Genomic DNA, 18,854 nt, shown 5'->3' on the forward strand with positions numbered 1-18,854 from the left:
TTAATCGCAGACTCAACAAAAATGAGGAAAAACATCAATAAAAATTTCCCTCTCGATACTGTCTTTTGATTGAAAGAAGCTTTCAAGTTTGGTAAAAAATCCAGGATAGTTTATGAATCTAATAAATGTTTTATAAACTTTAACTGCAGACTGTATGTATTGTTAACTGGAAGAAAAACTAAGTCCATTTATAAGTAAAATACGGAAAAAGTGATTTTTTTTTTTACAAAATTTACTTCTGAATAATATCTTATGATCAGAAACAAGCTTTTGTCTAAGTTTGGTAGAAATCCAGGATAGTTTAAGAACATTATAAAAATTTTAAAAACTTAAAACACAGAGTGAATGTTTTGTTTCTGGCAAAAAAACTAAGCCCATTTATAAGTAAAATACGGAAAAAAATGGAATTTTATTTTTACAAAATTTACTTCTGGATACTTTTTTATGATCATAAACAAACTTCTGTCCAAGTTTGGTAGAAATTCAGTATAGTTTAAGAAAGTAATTAAAATTTCAACCAGATGCTCCGCAGGGCGTAGCTTTATACGACCGCAGAGGTTGAACCCTGAACGGTTAGGGCAAGTATGGACACAACATTCAAGCTGGATTCAGCTCTAAATTTGGATTGTGATTAAATAGTTGACACAGCATAGGTTTCTGACACAGAATGAATGTGTTCTAATGAACTTAAAATTTTTGTTTCTCTTAGAGCAATTCACTATGCTGTTGAATATTAATCCTCTCAAAAAAATGTTTGAAGAAATTTTCTTTTTTATTTATGAAATTTCAAATGAGAAAAATTGAACCCAATTTTTTTAATCACATCCCCCTTTCCCTTATTCCAAAACTAATCTCAATTAAAATTTCTAATGGAGTTTGCAACAATAACTACTCATTTAAATACATCATAAAATATTAAGATGTAAAAAAACTGCTTGTTATCACTGAATGGTAAAGATTATTTTAATTTATCAGTTGGTAGTAAAAAGTGAATATACATTGTATATTGTATATAACAAAGATTTAAGTTGATTCTGGACAAAGAAAGATAACTCCAATTAAAAAAAAATCTTGCTATTGCACAATATTTTGCAATTAGATATTTCTTGCTTACTATTCTGGACAAAGAAAGATAACTCTAATTAAAAAAAAATTTGATATTTCACAATATTGTGCAATTAGATATTTCTTGCCATTGCGCAATACTGTGCAATTGAAAAGACTTGCTATTGCACAATACTTAATATAATAATTTTAGATCCTGATTTGGACCAACTTGAAAACTGGGCCCATAATAAAAAATCTAAGTACATTTTTGGATTCAGCATATCAAAGAACTTCAAGATTTCAATTTTTGTTAAAATCAGACTAAGTTTAATTTTGGACCCTTTGGACTTTAGTGTAGACCAATTTGAAAACAGGACCAAAAATGAAGAATCTACATACACAGTTAGATTTGGTATATCAAAGAACCCCATTTATTCAATTTTTGATGAAATCAAACAAAGTTTAATTTTGGACCCCGATTTGGACCAACTTGAAAACTGGGCCAATAATCAAGAATCTAAGTACATTTTTAGATTCAGTATATCAAAGAACCTAACTGATTCATTTTTTGTCAAAATCAAACTAAGTTTAATTTTGGACCCTTTGGACCTTAATGTAGACCAATTTGAAAACGGGACCAAAAGTTAAGAATCTACATACACAGTCATGACAGTTAGATTCAGCATATCAAAGAACCCCAATTATTCAATTTTGATGAAATCAAACAAAAGTTTAATTTTGGACCCTTTGGGCCCCTTATTATGTTGGGACCAAAACTCCCAAAATCAAACCCAACCTTTCTTTTATGGTCATAAACCTTGTGTTTAAATTTCATAGATTTCTATTTACTTATACTAACGTTATGGTGCGAAAACCAAGAAAAATGCTTATTTGGGTCCCTTTTTGGCCCCTAATTCCTAAACTGTTGGGACCTAAACTCCCAAAATCAATACCAACCTTCCTTTTGTAGTCATTAACATTGTGTTTAAATTTCATTGATTTCTATTTACTTAAACTAATGTTATTGTGCGAAAACCAAGAATAATGCTTATTTGGGCCCTTTTTTGGCCCCTAATTCCTAAACTGTTGAGACCAAAACTCCCAAAATCAATCCCAACCGTTCTTTTGTGGTCATAAACCTTGTGTCAAAATTTCATAGATTTCTATTAACTTAAACTAAAGTTATAGTGCGAAAACCAAGAAAATGCTTATTTGGGCCCTTTTTGGCCCCTAATTCCTAAAATGTTGGGACCAAAACTCCCAAAATCAATACCAACCTTCCTTTTGTGGTCATAAACCTTGTGTTAAAATTTCATAGATTCCATTCACTTTTACTAAAGTTAGAGTGCGAAAACTAAAAGTATTCGGACGCCGGACGACGACGACGCCGACGCCAACGTGATAGCAATATACGACGAAAATTTTTTTCAAAATTTGCGGTCGTATAAAAACTTTAACCACAGAGTGAATATTTGTGGACGCCGCCGACGACGGAATGTAGGATCGCTTAGTCTCGCTTTTTCGACTAAAGTCGAAGGCTCGACAAAAATGGGCAACTGTTGGAGGCAGAAAATAAATTAACTACTTCGGTTTTTTTTTAACTTCACATATACTGCATTTGAAACTTTATTTAGAACATCATTATAAAGCAATAATGTAAACAAATACCTACACAGACATACATTCATATACTTGCTTCATTTGGTTGATGTCTACCCTACGTATGGTTACCATGAGATTTTAATAATCACAAAAAAATATCACGATGTAGGACGGCCTTCATAACTATTTAACAGAACACAATAATGAAACAGTGTAAAAACTACTATTTAACATGGTTATGAGTTTCTCTGGTATTCATTGAAAGGCACTACAATGTGCTACAAAAGACAATGTCAATGTTTGACTATAAAAACTTGAAATGAAACTGAACTAGGAGATTACAATCCCCAGTAAGTTTATTTTCTTAACTTTAAAAAAAGAACTGATTAGAAAACAATGAAGCTCTTTTATTCCCAAGTTCAAAATATTTCAGAAATGTATTTTAATTACTTTCACCCTTACATTTCAGGCAATTTTTTCTCCTAGTGAATTTTCCTTTTACCTGTATACCTATTTGTTGCATTGCTATAAAATCAAATAATTACTTTTATGTTGATGTTATAAGATGCGCTCAAAATTAGGTTTATTTAATTACAAAAGCAGACAACTGGTACTTCTACAACCGTACAGTTATAACAAGTTATTGATACAACCAGACATGAAACATAAATAGGAAAAAACCAACTCTGCCCAAATGCTGAACATTTTGTTCACTGTCCTGTGTTTTCATAACAATCAATAGATGATGAGAGGAGTTAATGGCTATAAGCATTTTGAAAAATTAGCATGTTTTTATGGCTGTTGTCAAAAATGGTATTCATTTGGGAAACATCATGGAAACATATTAATGGAAATGAATAATAAATTCCAAGAAGTATGCTTACGAATAGGTTGTGTTAAATCCAAAACTGGTCTTATTGAATTTGTGACCATTTGTAATACACATAAACACTTAAAATTTATATAATGATTTTTTTTTTTAATCAAACTGAGAATATATGTTTTCTGACCTGAGGAATACTTCCAACAGATATACTGTTAATTCATGAACAGCAAAATGTTCTAAATATCAATGGTTAAAGTTATAATTTGGACAATAGCATTGTCATTAAAAATCTGACATTTACTGACATCTTCAAAACATGCTATAATTAGCCTAAGTTTTAAGAAAAGGTTTTTATAATTGCACAACAAGTATCTGATAAATTCTAAATCAAACAAATAAAATCATAAACAAGCCCTTTATAAAGCTTTCAACATGTTTATACAAAACTTGCACCATGTCCCTTTTAAAGACTTCTTTAAGGTGGTACCTTACAGGGAGATAACTCTGTAAAATCAACTAAACGGTTTAATCATGTTGTATTGTTAAGGAAATATTAAGCTTCAATGATCAAAATAAGTATTTGTCAAACTGCTATCTATCCAACAATTTTTTTCAGAGAAAGTGATTGGTTCAAGTTTTCTGAAATTTTTATATTTTTTTCAAAGGATCAAAGCAAATATTTTGTGAAAATTTTATGAAAATTAAACGACCCAAATTAATTTTAGTCAAGGTGTTGGGTACCACCTTAAACAACTTAGATTCAAATTTTCAAGTGAACAACAACTTTTAGGTCAATAATGGCTGTTCAAAAAATAATGCTCTGTTATCAAATCTAATCTAATATAATATATGGGATTTTATCATGAAAAACTATTCAAATTTATACACATCAATGAAAATAAACAATTTACTCTAAACTGTTAAATATAACCTGCCAATGAGATACAAATTATTTAGGATTATAAAAATGAATGCTTATGGAATGGTGGAATTATAATAGAGGTATAAATAGGCATCAGTGGCAAACCATGGCTCATAGAATCATATCGGTCAATTGACATTCACCTACAGTTACAGGCTTTAAAGTTGTCAGTATATAATAGCATAAGCTTAATGGGATGTGATGCTGGCATAAAAAAAAGCCAAGATGCAACATTATAGTTTACACATTTCTTTCACCTTACATATGTTTGGTTGTCAGTAAGTAATTCCTCTTAAAATTTACATTTAACTGGAACAATTTGATGCTTAAATTTGGATTTTAAAAAGTAACAATATATTTTCTGCAAAGTACAAAATCCGTAACTTTTTATGTAACGTGTAATAAAATGAATTAAATTTTATCTGCAACTGAGGTAATTCAAAATTACATGCCATTTAAATCAGACAATATCACACTTTCATTTCTTATGGAAGGTTCTAATTTACCACAAACTTTTCCAACAAATTTTTTTTTAAACTATCATCATATTCAGATTTTATGCCAATCCCTCAAATATTATTTTGATTTAGGTAAGTTATATGCTTATGCTTCATTTATGAATTTGGACATCATTCTTGTCATTTTGGTCCTATCTTCAATATTTCAAGATAATTTTTGTAAAAATTTTCCATATATATTGTTATCTTCCATATTTTGTTATACTTTTGGAAATGTCTTATACATGTAATTTATTTTTATTAGCATTCCATTTACATTTTATTAAAATTATTGGTTATATTATTCAAAATTTCACAAAAATTTAGGTTACATTATTGTACGAAGACTTGGGACATATCCATCACATTTTAAATAAATATGGCACATTGAAATATCCTCACACTGTTGGTACTTATAAATCTTTTTTTCAGGACACAGCAGTCTTTGCATCATATATAGTTTTACTTATTCTTAATTAATAAGCCCCTTCTTTAAAACTATTGGTTTTGATGAAACAGCCATATTAACTGATTTTTATTTATGTATATAGAGAACTCGTTACTTTTTTAGTCTAATAACACCCCCTAATCAATTCCCAGTTTGAATTAAGGAAATCTAGCAGAGTTTCTTCATCAGTGTTAACAACCAAAATCAACAGCAATTTCTTTGCTTCACTATAAATTACTTCAACACAACATTTAACACTAACAAAATCATTTTAACATCTTTTTTTTTAAATTATACAATTTTGATAGAAAGTAAAAAACTAAATTCAAAGTTAAAACAAGTACAAAGTTATCTTTCTTTGGACAATGTACAATACTGTATTACTGCAGCAAGGAAAAATCAAACAACAAATCACAGCAGCAAAGGAAACATAGCTATTATTATTAAACAAAGTAAGTTTTCTTCAACTAAATCTTTTTATAACTTAAATAAAACAAATATCAAGGAATGATATTTAACCCTGCCAACATGTAAATCCCTGTGATAGCTTATAAGTTTAACTTATATTAGAAAACATTTTTTTTTAAATATTTTTAATGAACTGACCAATGGCTAAAAAAGAAAAAACTGTAGCGAGTGATGAAAAAATCAAAAATCTAAGTGGGCTGGGATTCAAATGAATTTTTAGATTTTAAAAATATTTCTAAAGTGGTGTAATGAAGAAGATTCCATTCCAAACCACCCCTACATTTTTTTCTTAAATAGCCATGACATCAAATTGATCACAACAATTATATATAACAAAATACTATGTAATAAATATATCTTATACGTAGAATTTCAGCAAACTTTATTCTGCAATAACTTTGTATTCATGACAAAATATGATTAAACAATCAACATATACATACTGAAAAAACATAAAAAAGCTTGAAAAAATATAGAATACAATTGGTTTCATTTTCTGAAGAAGACAAAAACACCAAAAAGATGTAATCTATAATTTTACAAAGGAATACTAGCATTTATTATTAAGTCATCAATGCCTGAATAACATTGCAAATTTATCAAGAAATATAGGCAAATTCATTTCTTTAAAGCTATAATCCTAATTTCAAAAAAGATGAGAAATGTACAATGTATAAATATCAGCAGATAAATGGCTGAGTGTTTTCACTATTACATCTTGTTATCAACTTCCTTGATTAGTTGACCAGATAGAAATTATCGATAAATACAGAAATTGGGTTAATTCCTATTTAAATGCTTCTAAAAAGTTATGACTGTTCCAAAATTTATCATGATGGGTGGAGCCACTCAAATTTATTTATTGTGGTTACCGGTAGTTGCATTTTCTATGAATTTTAAGTTAAATGAGCATTTTATATAATGGATGATTGGAGCCTTAAAACAGTGCCTCCAACGTCCCTGTTCTGGAACAGCTATACTAGTGAGATTCTCTTTAAACAATGTCTTAACTTTTATAGTAAAACCTGATAATCAAACAGACATAAAAAGCTATATTCTGTTAACTTTGGTTTATTCTGAGAACCTTTGCTTTAATCCACATATACCAGGACTTTTTCTATATTTATAAATAATGCTCATAAATACTCTAAGATTAAAAAAAATCAGACTTTTAACATGTCCTAAAGCAAGGCTAAAATCATCATAATTCTATTCCATTCAAAAAGCACACTCAACCTTATAAGGGAGACAACCCTACTTCTAAAAAGAAAGGGAGACAACCGTACACCTATAACTTTTTTATTCTGAGTGAACACTAACAAACGTTATAGTCTCTACAATTGAGTTAAATTTCAAAGGCAGTTAGACATAGAAATAATTCTAATGTGCCTTCATAGAAGTGAGTTATATTGAAATAATTAAATTCAACTCAAGATACTTGTTTTTTTAATAAAAAAAAAATAATTATTTTTGAAAATTAGCAGTTTCTTTTCTTTCTGGAATGGTTATATTATTATATGTGCAAAAGGAGATTTTTAGAACAAATCTTGGGTCATTACAGGTGTCCAATCCAATACCTTTAATTAATACAGGGACCAAGAACAAAACAATGAAGGAACCCAGTACAATACACCTAAATGAGGCAATTTCAAGCCAAATACATTTTGGTTGCTAATATCAAGTACAATATTTTGAGTTGCAGGTACCCAGTACAATAAGTTTTGGTTGCAGGTACCAGCACATTTTATTTGGGTTGCTGGTATCCAGTACAATACATTTGGGTTGCAGGTACCTAGTACAAAACATTTATGGTAATGTCAGATTATTTTTGGCCATTTAGGAGAAACAAGTGTCCAACAAAGACTAGCATCATGACTGTGTCAGCTGGCTAAAGTTAAAGGTTAAGCTGTCATTGCTGCTGCACAGATTATAGATCACAAAGGCAAATAACTCTTCATAATACAAACAGACACAACTCTATCTTGCTCATTTGATTCCAATTACATTCTTTATCTGAAAAACAGAACAAAAATGTTTTTAATGATTCAGCAATTAGAATTTTATAAAAAGTTAAAAATTCATTTTGTAAGTTTCTACACATCTTTCTTTTTTAATTTGTGGTGTAACGTAAATTCAATTGTTTAATGGGTTTCAAATCTGGAAGATGTTTCCCAATCAATTCTTCAAGATTCTGATGTTGCACTAAGAAGGCTTATTTTAAGTCTTTCATTTGTATATATCTGTATCACATGATACTACACATCTCCAAACTCATATTTTTGTTGTTGTCTGTAAACTATAGCAGAACAAAATACCAATAAACATTGTGTTTCTGTGGATACTTCATATTCTAATTCTAACAAATTTTATGAGAATTTCTTTTTTTGTTGTGCTCTGAATTATTTCTTAACAGCAAATGTCAATATGACTCAGATGATCAAGATTTTACGTGATTTCATCATTACCCCAAATTTACAACTAGCGGTAAATCTCTTGAAAAGAAAATATATTGTAGCAGGACCCAAATATTGCTTTTACTCATCAGAGTTTTCGACACACTAGAGTTTGACAAAATGAGGTTCCGACAGTATTTCAAACATAAACAGCAATGTTCTAATACAGAAGTGACATGTACATAGATGTACACTGAGAAAAGATTGTGTGTTTGTGTATTTTTAATTGATTTATACACTAATACAGTCAATATTATACATATCTACTTACATGGTTTACATGTACAACTGTAATAACATTAACTGATATCAGGATAACATATCCAATATATTGTACAAAGTTCAGGAACTCCTATAAAATACAACAATACATAAATACAATATACTGTACAAAGTTCAGGAACTCCTATAAAATACAACAATACATAAATACAATATACTGTACAAAGTTCAGGAACTCCTATAAAATACAACAATACATAAATACAATATACTGTACAAAGTTCAGGAACTCCTATAAAATACATTTATATAAATACAATATATTGTATGGAGTTCAGAAACTCCTACAAAATACAACAATACATAATGTACACATTGTACAAAAATTGAAAGGGACCTTTTCCATGTTATACATGTATGTGACCATTAACATTAATTTGATCATTAACAATCATACCACATCTTATTCTTATATATATTCAAGTATGTTTGCAATCCCATATATTGGGTTTGATTCAGTATGTGAAAACGACTTAGCTGCAGAAACATCTTTTTTAAGGAACTACAATGTATGACCTTGGCCTAAAAATCAAGGTCGTAAATAGATCTTATGTTGTACTGTTATAACACTGGCCCAGGTTAGGAGAGGGTTGGGATCCCGCTAACATGTTTAACCCCAACACATTCTGTCTGTATGTGCCTGTCCCAAGTCAGAGGCCTGTAATTCAGTGGTTGTCGTTTGTTTATGTGTTACATATTTGTTTTTGTTCAATTTTTGTACATAAATTAGGCCGTTAGTTTTCTCGTTTGAATTGTTTTACATTGTTATTTCGGGGCCTTTCAAAGCTGACTATGCAGTATTGGATCTGATTATTGTTGAAGGCCATATGGTGACCTAGAGCTGTTAATTTCTGTGTTATTTTTGGTCTCTTGGGGAGAGTTGTCTCATTGACAATCATACCACATCTTCTTTTTTTTTAAATGATTCCATTGAAAATCATATTTTTTTCTGTAAATAAAAGAATTGAGAAGATGAATCCAACTGATCATCAATACCATACCAAAGTTCTTGATATGTTTTTCCTTGGTGGTTCCTGACTACTACATGTATTTCTCAGGGTCATAATCCTCAGAGCACCATTTTTGAGAACTCTGCAATACAGCTTTACCTTTTATATCAAACTATTTTAATGGCTTTGCTATTTTATATGAAGTAAGTGATATGGTCAATTATATCGATCGATCTCTTCGACTATCATCTTCAATTATGTAAACTATAACTTACCCAAACTTTATCCATAAAAATAACAACCAGGAATACTTGGAAGAGGGACTGTCCATCACACAGTCTCCACATGTACATAACTAACCATGTACTGAAGGAGTGTAACATAGATGTCTGTAAAGTCTGGAAAATATAAAACATATAACTAACCATGTACTGAAGGAGTGTAACATAGATGTCTGTAAAGTCTGGAAAATATAAAACATATAACCAACCATGTACTGAAGGAGTGTAACATAGATGTCTGTAATGTCTGGAAAATATAAAACATATATATACATAACTAACCATGTACTGAAGGAGTGTAACATAGATGTCTGTAAAGTCTGGAAAATATAAAACATATATATACATAACTAACCATGTACTGAAGGAGTGTAACATAGATGTCTGTAAAGTCTGGAAAATATAAAACATATATATACATAACTAACCATGTACTGAAGGAGTGTAACATAGATGTCTGTAAAGTCTGGAAAATATAAAACATATATACATATCCAACCATGTACTGAAGGAGTGTAACATAGATGTCTGTAATGTCTGGAAAATATAAAACATATATACATATCCAACCATGTACTGAAGGAGTGTAACATAGATGTTTGTAATGTCTGAAAAATATAAAACATATATCCAACCATGTACTGAGGTAAAGTAGTAAGAGAAAAGCATCCAAATGTCACTGCTAATTCATATAATTTAGCTGTCAAAGGGCAGTAACTCAAAAAACTTTTTTTTTCTTCAAAACTTTTTTATAGATATTCTTAAGGTGGTACCCAACACTTTCACTAAAATTGATTTGGCTCGTTTAATTTTCATAAAATTTTAAAAGTATTTACTTTGACCCTTTAACAAAAATATAAAAAATTCAAAAAATTTGAACCAAGCGTTTTATCAGAAAAATTACACTGGTTATATCATTGTATATAGCAGTTTGACAAACACTAATTTTGATCATTGAGAAGCTTTATATTGCCTTTAATACAAGGCAACGTAATTAAAACGTTTAACTGATATTACAGAGTTATCTCCCTGTAGTGTTAGGTACCACCTTAAAGAGAGCTTACAATGTTCTTTCCATATACTTGTCGTCTTTCTCTTCTTCTGGGTAAGGAACTTCATCCCATTATTGAATGTCTTAGTTATTAATGTACATGTATCTTATTTCCAAGAGGCATTTACCCCTGTATAATGATTTGGAAGAACCTGCTCATATGAACCTTTGACAAATTCACTAAAATCTGACAAGAAAAATTAAATGTACACAACTTTTTTCCAGACTACTTTAAGTAACAATGACCTTGACTATAGACATGGTCACCTCCTATACAAATAGCTGATCAGATTTGGAATGAGAAATATGTCCTGCTGAAAATCATTTACAAACCATTGTTGGTATACAGTTGTACTTACTGTTTGTGCATCATTTTTAAGGTTGGTTTCCAGTGCTTCTCCCATCTGCTCTGTTCTCTTGTCCCAAGAACCTGAAGCCATAAAAATCTGGAATCCAAAACACCAACACTTCCAGAAGATAAATTTTTTGCTTGGTTTTGTGTATTTTTCTCCATTTCCATTTGTCACACCATTTTCTGTTGGCACAGCTGGTTTACAAAATGGTAAAATGTATTCCTGAGTTTTACTTATCAAAGGTGCTCCTTTGAAAAGAAAGAATACAACTCCGAGATTGAATGCAACTCCCCCTAACACATCCAGTGTGGTGTCCATATAATATCCTAATGTTGATTTGTTAGATTTATAAACAGTTTCATGAGCATGACTCCTGTAAATAACACCATCCAAACTATCCAGCCAGATACGAAATTCATAAATTACAACAGCAATTCTTCTGTGTTTTAAATTTTCTGAGCTGACAAATTTAGATGCCACTAATGCTAGGATAAAATGAGTGATAGTCACCATATTAGGAGTCACAAAAAAGAAAACTTTACTAAATCTTGTCAATTCATCAAAAATTTCTGTAGTGGGTACCATGAAATAATGATTTGTGTGGTCACTCATGACAAGTTTTGCACTGAGCGGATGAAACATTGAGTATGATTCTCCGCGTGTCTGATCGGTAAATGTTGTATCCTGTATAGTCACATACAATATGACGTCCATTGTTATGTAATAACTGAACAATAATAAGAAAAAGAGACAACAAAGGTTACGTTCGTTCCGTAGAACCTGAGGTATCAAGGTCATCATCTTGGAATCTTTGTCACAAATCTACCTGAAAAATAATAATATATGTTGTTAATATTTTATGTAATTAAATCCAATCTAGAAATGAACTTGCATGAAGTATTCTAAACTTTTTTCTTTCTAGCTTCTGTATTTACTGTGAAGCCCAATAAATAAATCACAGTTTCCTCCTCTGTATATACTAGAAATTCTGCAATTGTCTTGCAATGATCTAGAAACTAAAACCTTGGGTAGTCATTTTGAGGGGGGATAGGGTCAGTACATGTAATAAAACCCTTAACACAGGTCTTTTTCAATTTCAAATTATTTGCTTATAAACAGTGACATCATCATACCCATATCTATATGTACATGTATAAATAAATTATAGTCATTGATAACAACATTATCATGATTATTGATAATTAACACTATTCTGACGTCACAATTATATATTTAATAAATTATTCATTTATTAATACGGGTACTTATTTACCTTTCTAATTATATGTAAATCTAATTATAAATGTTATACAAAATGTATGTAGTACATATGTACCCTAGATCAGTCAATAAAAATATCAATAACCTACTTAAGAGGTTTTAGTCCTAAAATCCCAAACACTCTTATTTAGAAGTAGGTAAAATTTGTTCCAACTCTGAAATGATGTAATAAATCTTCATTAAAATCGATTTTCACACATGTTGGTTGAGCCTTCTTTAAAGATTACAAGATTGTATTCCCAGTGCTGTTATCATACTTGTATCTACTAGTTAAACAAAGTTTCATAAGTACATTAATTTGACCTTTAAACAACAAGGCAAACTTAAACTTTCCATCATCATCATGTCAACATAATGGTGTACGGATTCATATTATCATGTTTTTCTCACGGGGTTTCTTATTCATCAAGCATGTCAAATAGCCCTTTTTTGTTCTTTTTAGCCTCTTTAATGATAAACCATACTTTTTTTACACTCCAATTTTTCAATCATCTTAAATTTAATTCCAATTCAATACATTTTTGTCATTTATTTGAAGACTTTTTTTATTTCAACTTTTCTTTTTTAAAACACAAACAAACATGCATCTGGTTTTTATCGGTATATTATATTGTATTTTTAGAAATATCCATAAATCTAGTCTACTGTATAGTATGTGACAAATTGTAACTGATATACAGATGATTAAATGTCAAAATTCATTGAAGTCTGGAATGGTCGATTTATTATAATTCATACATTTAACATTAATAGTGCTTTTTAAAATCCTTTAATAAATAATTCACCATTTATATACATTTGTATGTTCTAGACAAACAAACATTGACATTGTCCTAAACTATGTTCCAAAAAAGGCTCACACTATTACAATAACAAAACCTAAGCACTTTTTAAAACTAACTTCCATACAGATTTTTTTTTAAAGAGCAGTAAAATGCTTCTATATTGAGTCAGAGTTCGCGAAATCTTTTTCCCCTGGTGGTCCTTGAAGAAAATCTACTGGTCCTTACTATTAATTCTATTGAAAAATACTACATGTAAAATTGTGTCAAAATTTTGGTGGCAAATCCTGAGGACTGACACTTTTCGCGAACTCTGTTGTGTGTTGTAGCACACTGCATATATGGAGAGGTAATGAATGACTTGTTTCCCAATCCATCAGAACATATATAAAGTTGTGTAGACTAGAGTACAACAAATGGTCTTTGTATTTACTAAACATATTGCATTATGGAATTGTTGATTTGAATTTTAAATATAAAATTAAATATATTATCAGATTTGCAAATATAACAGTGTTTTTACTTTGTCTTCAGTAAGTCTATTAATTATCTATACTCCAGTTTAAAATTTGTTCTTCTCAGGTTCCAATAAAACATGTACCTCCATTTCTTAAACCATCTCGACCATGCATGACCCTCATGGGTAGTCAAGGTCATTAAAAATCACCCCATTTCAAATATTATTATTGTATTATATAAAATAGTTATAAATTCATTTGAAAAAACATAAACTTACATATTGGTTGCCAATGATCCAATGATAACTTACTAGCTACAGCTACATTTTTATAGTAGATTTTATGATTTGAATATATTTATGACAAAATCATATGGCATGCAAGGTACATATATATAATACTGAAATAAGAAGGTAAAGAAAATGTAGATTATGTAAAATATTGACCTACATCTTGGTTCTTTTCAATGAATGAAATCATCCAATTTCATTATAATGACAACAAATTTTGCACAATTCTTTAGACTCTCAGTTCTAGTTAATAATTATGGCACTTAAGCAGAAAATAGAAAACTAATGCATGCATTATGGGTTCAACCTCACAACCTCAGTGTTGGCAGGCTATTGATACCGTAAATGAACTTATAAGACAACTTGGCCAGCGAGTCTCAAGAGTTAATGTTTTTTTCACATGAACAAAGTGCAGCTAATTATTAGTATATATGTTCCAGACCATATGAGTATTTGGACCGTACGCGTACGGTCGAACCGTATGAGTATACGCGTATGGTCCTGTACGAGATAACCATTTATCACAATCTTTATTTTTAGTTTTATAAATTGTTATCATTACAATAACTTTTAGATGGATAAAATGAACAATTGAACAATTGACATTAAATAAAATTGAGAATGGAAATGGGGAATGTGTCAAAGAGACAACAACCCGACCAAATAAAAAACAACAGCAGAGGGTCACCAACAGGTCTTCAATGTAGCGAGAAATCCTGCACCCGGAGGCGTCCTTCAGCTGGCCCCTAAACAATATGGGCAGGAATTTGCTAATGCTACTTTAGTGTGACATTGTAAGAAAAAAATAAAAATCATTATAAGCTTCTAAATTTTTTACAAATTATTGCTACAAATGGTGTCCTTCTATTTGTAACCAAAAAAATCATTTTTAAACTTGCGTCAGTTTGGAACCAAAGCAAATAATGAATTTGGAGCATGTAACATGGACACTTTTTCCAAATTGAGATTAATGATTCCTTAACTTATTCAACATTCAATATCATATATATTGATCACAAAACATTGTCTATCATCAAAACTCTAAAATTTATATTTTCATTTCTTTCAGAAATTTTGTGAAAGCAAGTTTCCTCTTCTTTTCTGTCAATGTTACATGCAATGTTTAAGAGATAAATACAGTAAGAATCATTTTCTTTCTGAACATGTAAAGGCTCTTTTTCATTGTGTTACCCTCACATTAAAAAATTGTATTAATATTTTTGCAATTATCTCATTTCTGTCATAAAATAGTGACTTAAATGTTGCATGCAACATGGACACAAAAAATATGAATAATGAACCATGCCAGATTTGACCTTAAAAGATATAAAAAGCCTCCAAACAACCATCTGAATGTAAATTATACAATTAATACCGCCACATTTCTCATATATGATATTATTTAAATAGTGGTTAATACCAAAAGCATTCACCTAAATTTCAGACAACAGACATATTTTTTAACTATACCAGTAGTTATGCTTGTTCATGGTGGTACACTATGGAAGGCTAAATTAAACGATATTCAAATGTCAAAATAACCAGAAAAATAAAATTAAGACCAAAGATAGATCAATTGATGAAGGAGTCATCCAAAATTTCCACAACATGAAACATTTTTATATCAGTAAGTAAGCAACCCGTTTTGTTATGCACAGGGATGAGATTGATAAGAAGAAAACCACACAACCATCAACATCCACGAAGTTTCTCACTCAATAACTAATACTGACAAAGTAAGGGTACAAAATGATTACATGTATCCCTCATTCATGTGACACAGTTACACTTAAAACTAATAGTATGAAAAACCAAGACAAAATATGGACAAATCTACGAGAGGTTGATACAGCTGCATTTATTTAGAATCTTTTTTTCAATCGTTTACATAACTTCTATAAAGAACAATTTGGGTTTCATCTTTGAGGTTGTTGTCTGATAGACATAGTACCCTATATCTCGTTTTATTTCTGCTGGTTAATCTTACATTTATGATAACTTTTTAAGGTTTAAACAATAAATTTTATTTCAAACATTAAAATATTCAAAACAAGTTTCTTGTTTCTTGTTTTCTGTCTCCAACATCTTCAACTATCTATCTGAAAAAAGAAAAAAACAAAACACAATTAATCTACCCTCAATCAGAACCAAAATCCATGCATAGATTATAAAATTAACAATAATATAGAAACTCTCAAATATCTTGTTTCGATTTTTCAATGCCATTTCATCTTGAAAACTTGTTACCTAAACTACAGGAAACCACAATTTAAAGGGCCCCATAATGACCAGTGTAAAACAATTCAGAAGAGAAAACCAACACCCATTAGACCATAGTCCTGTTTTCAACTTTATTTGGCCTTCTTTTACTTTTTTGTTTCATTAGCGTCACTGAATAGTCTTTTGTAAACGAAAAGCGTTTCTGGCCTACAAAATTTCAATTCTGGTATCCATGATGAGTTTATTATTATTATTTTGAAATCAGAAGGAGCCTGAACCTCTTATAATGCAAAAGATATTCTGGAATGTCAATTATTGGCATAACAATTAAAAAAAAATGTTACAAATTGAATTCCTCATGATTTCTATAATGAGCATCAGTAAACACACATGATACATGTGTTGACTGGTGAATGAAAAGGGATAAATAAACAAGATTTTGAAATAACTATCTTCTACACTGCTGTAGAATGGTCAAATTGGATATCACTAGTATGTCTGCATACACAGTCACCATCATCTGGTTTTCTGACACAGAACTACTATCTGACTGGCTGAAAGGACTGTCACCACCTGACTCACTAATAGGAACCTTATCAGACTGACTAACACAGACATCATAATCTGCCAGGCTGATAGGGTTATCACCATCTGACAGGCTGAAAGGGATATCACCATCTGACTGGCTGACAGGGACATCACCATCTGACTGGCTGACAGGAACATCACCATATGACTGACTGACAGGAACATCACCAACTGACAGACTAATATGAACATCACCATCTGCCAGGCTGACTAGGACATCATCATCTGTTGGCTGACAGGGACATTACCCTCTGACTGGCTTACAAGAACATCACAGACTGAATGACTGACAGGAACATCACCAACTAACTGATTGACTGATATGTACATCACCATCTTCCAGGCTGACAGGGACATCACCATCTGTCTGGCTGCCAGAGACATCACCATCTGACTGGTTGACAGGGACAGTATCTTTTTGCAGCATCTTCCTGAGAGTTTTCTTCATCACATTTATTGCTGATCATCTTTTTCTTTCTTAGGTTTATATTGCCTGTAGATTTTTTTTATTAAAAATTGCATGTAAATTTTCAAGACCGACACCAATTTTGTTGAATTTTGTCAATGAAGAAAATACACTTCTAAAAAGAATATCTATATTTAGAAATAAAGATGAAGTTTGATGGTGGTAAAACCAGTTAAATTATCAATATTCTCTTTATAGAGCAAAGGAGTAAGTTAATGTTATCAGTTCTGTTCATGCGTGTAACATTGACAGAAAAGTAAAAGGTTGTATGTCAATGTTACATACATGAAGGCCAGAAGATGAAAGTGGTGTGCTTAATAGTCAACTTTGGAGAAATAATATAATTGCTGCCCAGTAATATCTAATTAATCATTTAGGTTATAAAATATTATATAAATGTCTGACTTTAAGGAAGTAATACCTTTGCATGTAACATAAAAAAATCTTGACACAAAATATTGTTGTCAATGTTACTAACTAGTGTTAAAAGACAAATTAAACAGGAAAACATGAAAACGCTTTAATTTTGTAAAATAAAAATAAGATAATAGCTCCATATGGCAGTAAGTTTTGTTTACACATGTAACACTGGCCTGAACATGTAAAAGTCTAAATAATAGACGGTCAATGTTACATACACAATTTCTTAATGAAAAAAAAAGTTTAATTTGGGTTTACTTTATACATTATTTTTTAAAATAGGTATGATAATAACTTTGAATATTAAAAATTAGATTAACTGTTGATTTCAACACAATAAAATCTTCCCATGTAACACAAAAAAGACCTGATACAAAAATTGTAGTCCATGTTACTCATAAAGTTATCATAGGAGCATCAAAGAAATTGTGTGATGACAATATTTCAGATGTTAGTCATTTATAAACTCAGATAAACTCATTTTAAAGCTCATAACAGAGGTTTGGAAATCAATGCTTTTAAAACATTATAATTCTGGGTTATGTATGTAACATTGACAGGAACACCAACAAATGATGAGGAAAAATTGCTAGTCAATCAGGAAAAAAATAAACACAAATAATTAAAACTCATTTATTTCTTTAATATCATTTTAATGAAGCAAATTTAAATTTCAACAAGATTTTATTGATTGAATAATTGTATGCACATTTATTAGGTTGTTGCATGTAACCTGGACGCAGAAGATGGTGTCAATGTTACATGCCTTTAAACAATAAGAATTACAAGTAAATATTGTAAAGTCTAGAAATCAAGAAAGACCAACAACTTCTCTGTTAAGAATTCAGCATAAATTTACATTTGATTTAATATTATGCACTGGCCAATTATGCATTAAGTGTAATAAAGTAATATTGTTTATATTCTGGTGTCAATGTTACATTTTATGTTTTCAAATTAAGTGGCCAGTTATCTTTATAATGCTGAGAAAGAATACAAGTACTAGTTAATCAAATTGGCAATTAATCTGTGGTATTTCATGTAAAAAAATTAGATTGATAAGGCAAACTGTACAAAAAAAAGCTCTTGCATGTATCATAGACACCAATCCTTGGTAAATATTTTCGTGTCAATGTTATGTACAGAAATCTCTCCAGCAATAAAATGAA

The 18,854-nt window shown here is 30.2% G+C and overlaps 1 protein-coding gene across 2 annotated transcripts in view; it reads right to left on the reverse strand.

The window, feature by feature from the left end:
• Positions 1-4,791: 4,791 nt before the first annotated feature.
• The window catches only part of LOC139486828 (ceramide phosphoethanolamine synthase-like), a 29,478-nt gene continuing 15,415 nt past the window's right edge, over positions 4,792-18,854 (reverse strand). Inside the window, exons 2-5 of one of the 2 annotated variants that reach the window (XM_071271829.1) lie at positions 11,187-12,006; positions 9,771-9,893; positions 8,535-8,615; positions 4,792-7,823 (exon numbers count right to left, since the gene is read on the reverse strand). In XM_071271829.1, the coding sequence (XP_071127930.1) occupies positions 7,797-7,823; positions 8,535-8,615; positions 9,771-9,893; positions 11,187-11,981 (1,026 nt within the window). In that variant the 5' untranslated portion in view covers positions 11,982-12,006 and the 3' untranslated portion in view covers positions 4,792-7,796. Of the gene's footprint in view, positions 7,824-8,534; positions 8,616-9,770; positions 9,894-10,038; positions 10,243-11,186; positions 12,007-18,854 lie in introns of those variants that run through there. The other variant, XM_071271828.1, reaches the window with a different exon arrangement.

This window comes from Mytilus edulis, chromosome 8 (genome assembly GCF_963676685.1).
Source record: "Mytilus edulis chromosome 8, xbMytEdul2.2, whole genome shotgun sequence".
Classification (NCBI taxonomy): Eukaryota; Metazoa; Mollusca; class Bivalvia; order Mytilida; family Mytilidae; genus Mytilus; species Mytilus edulis.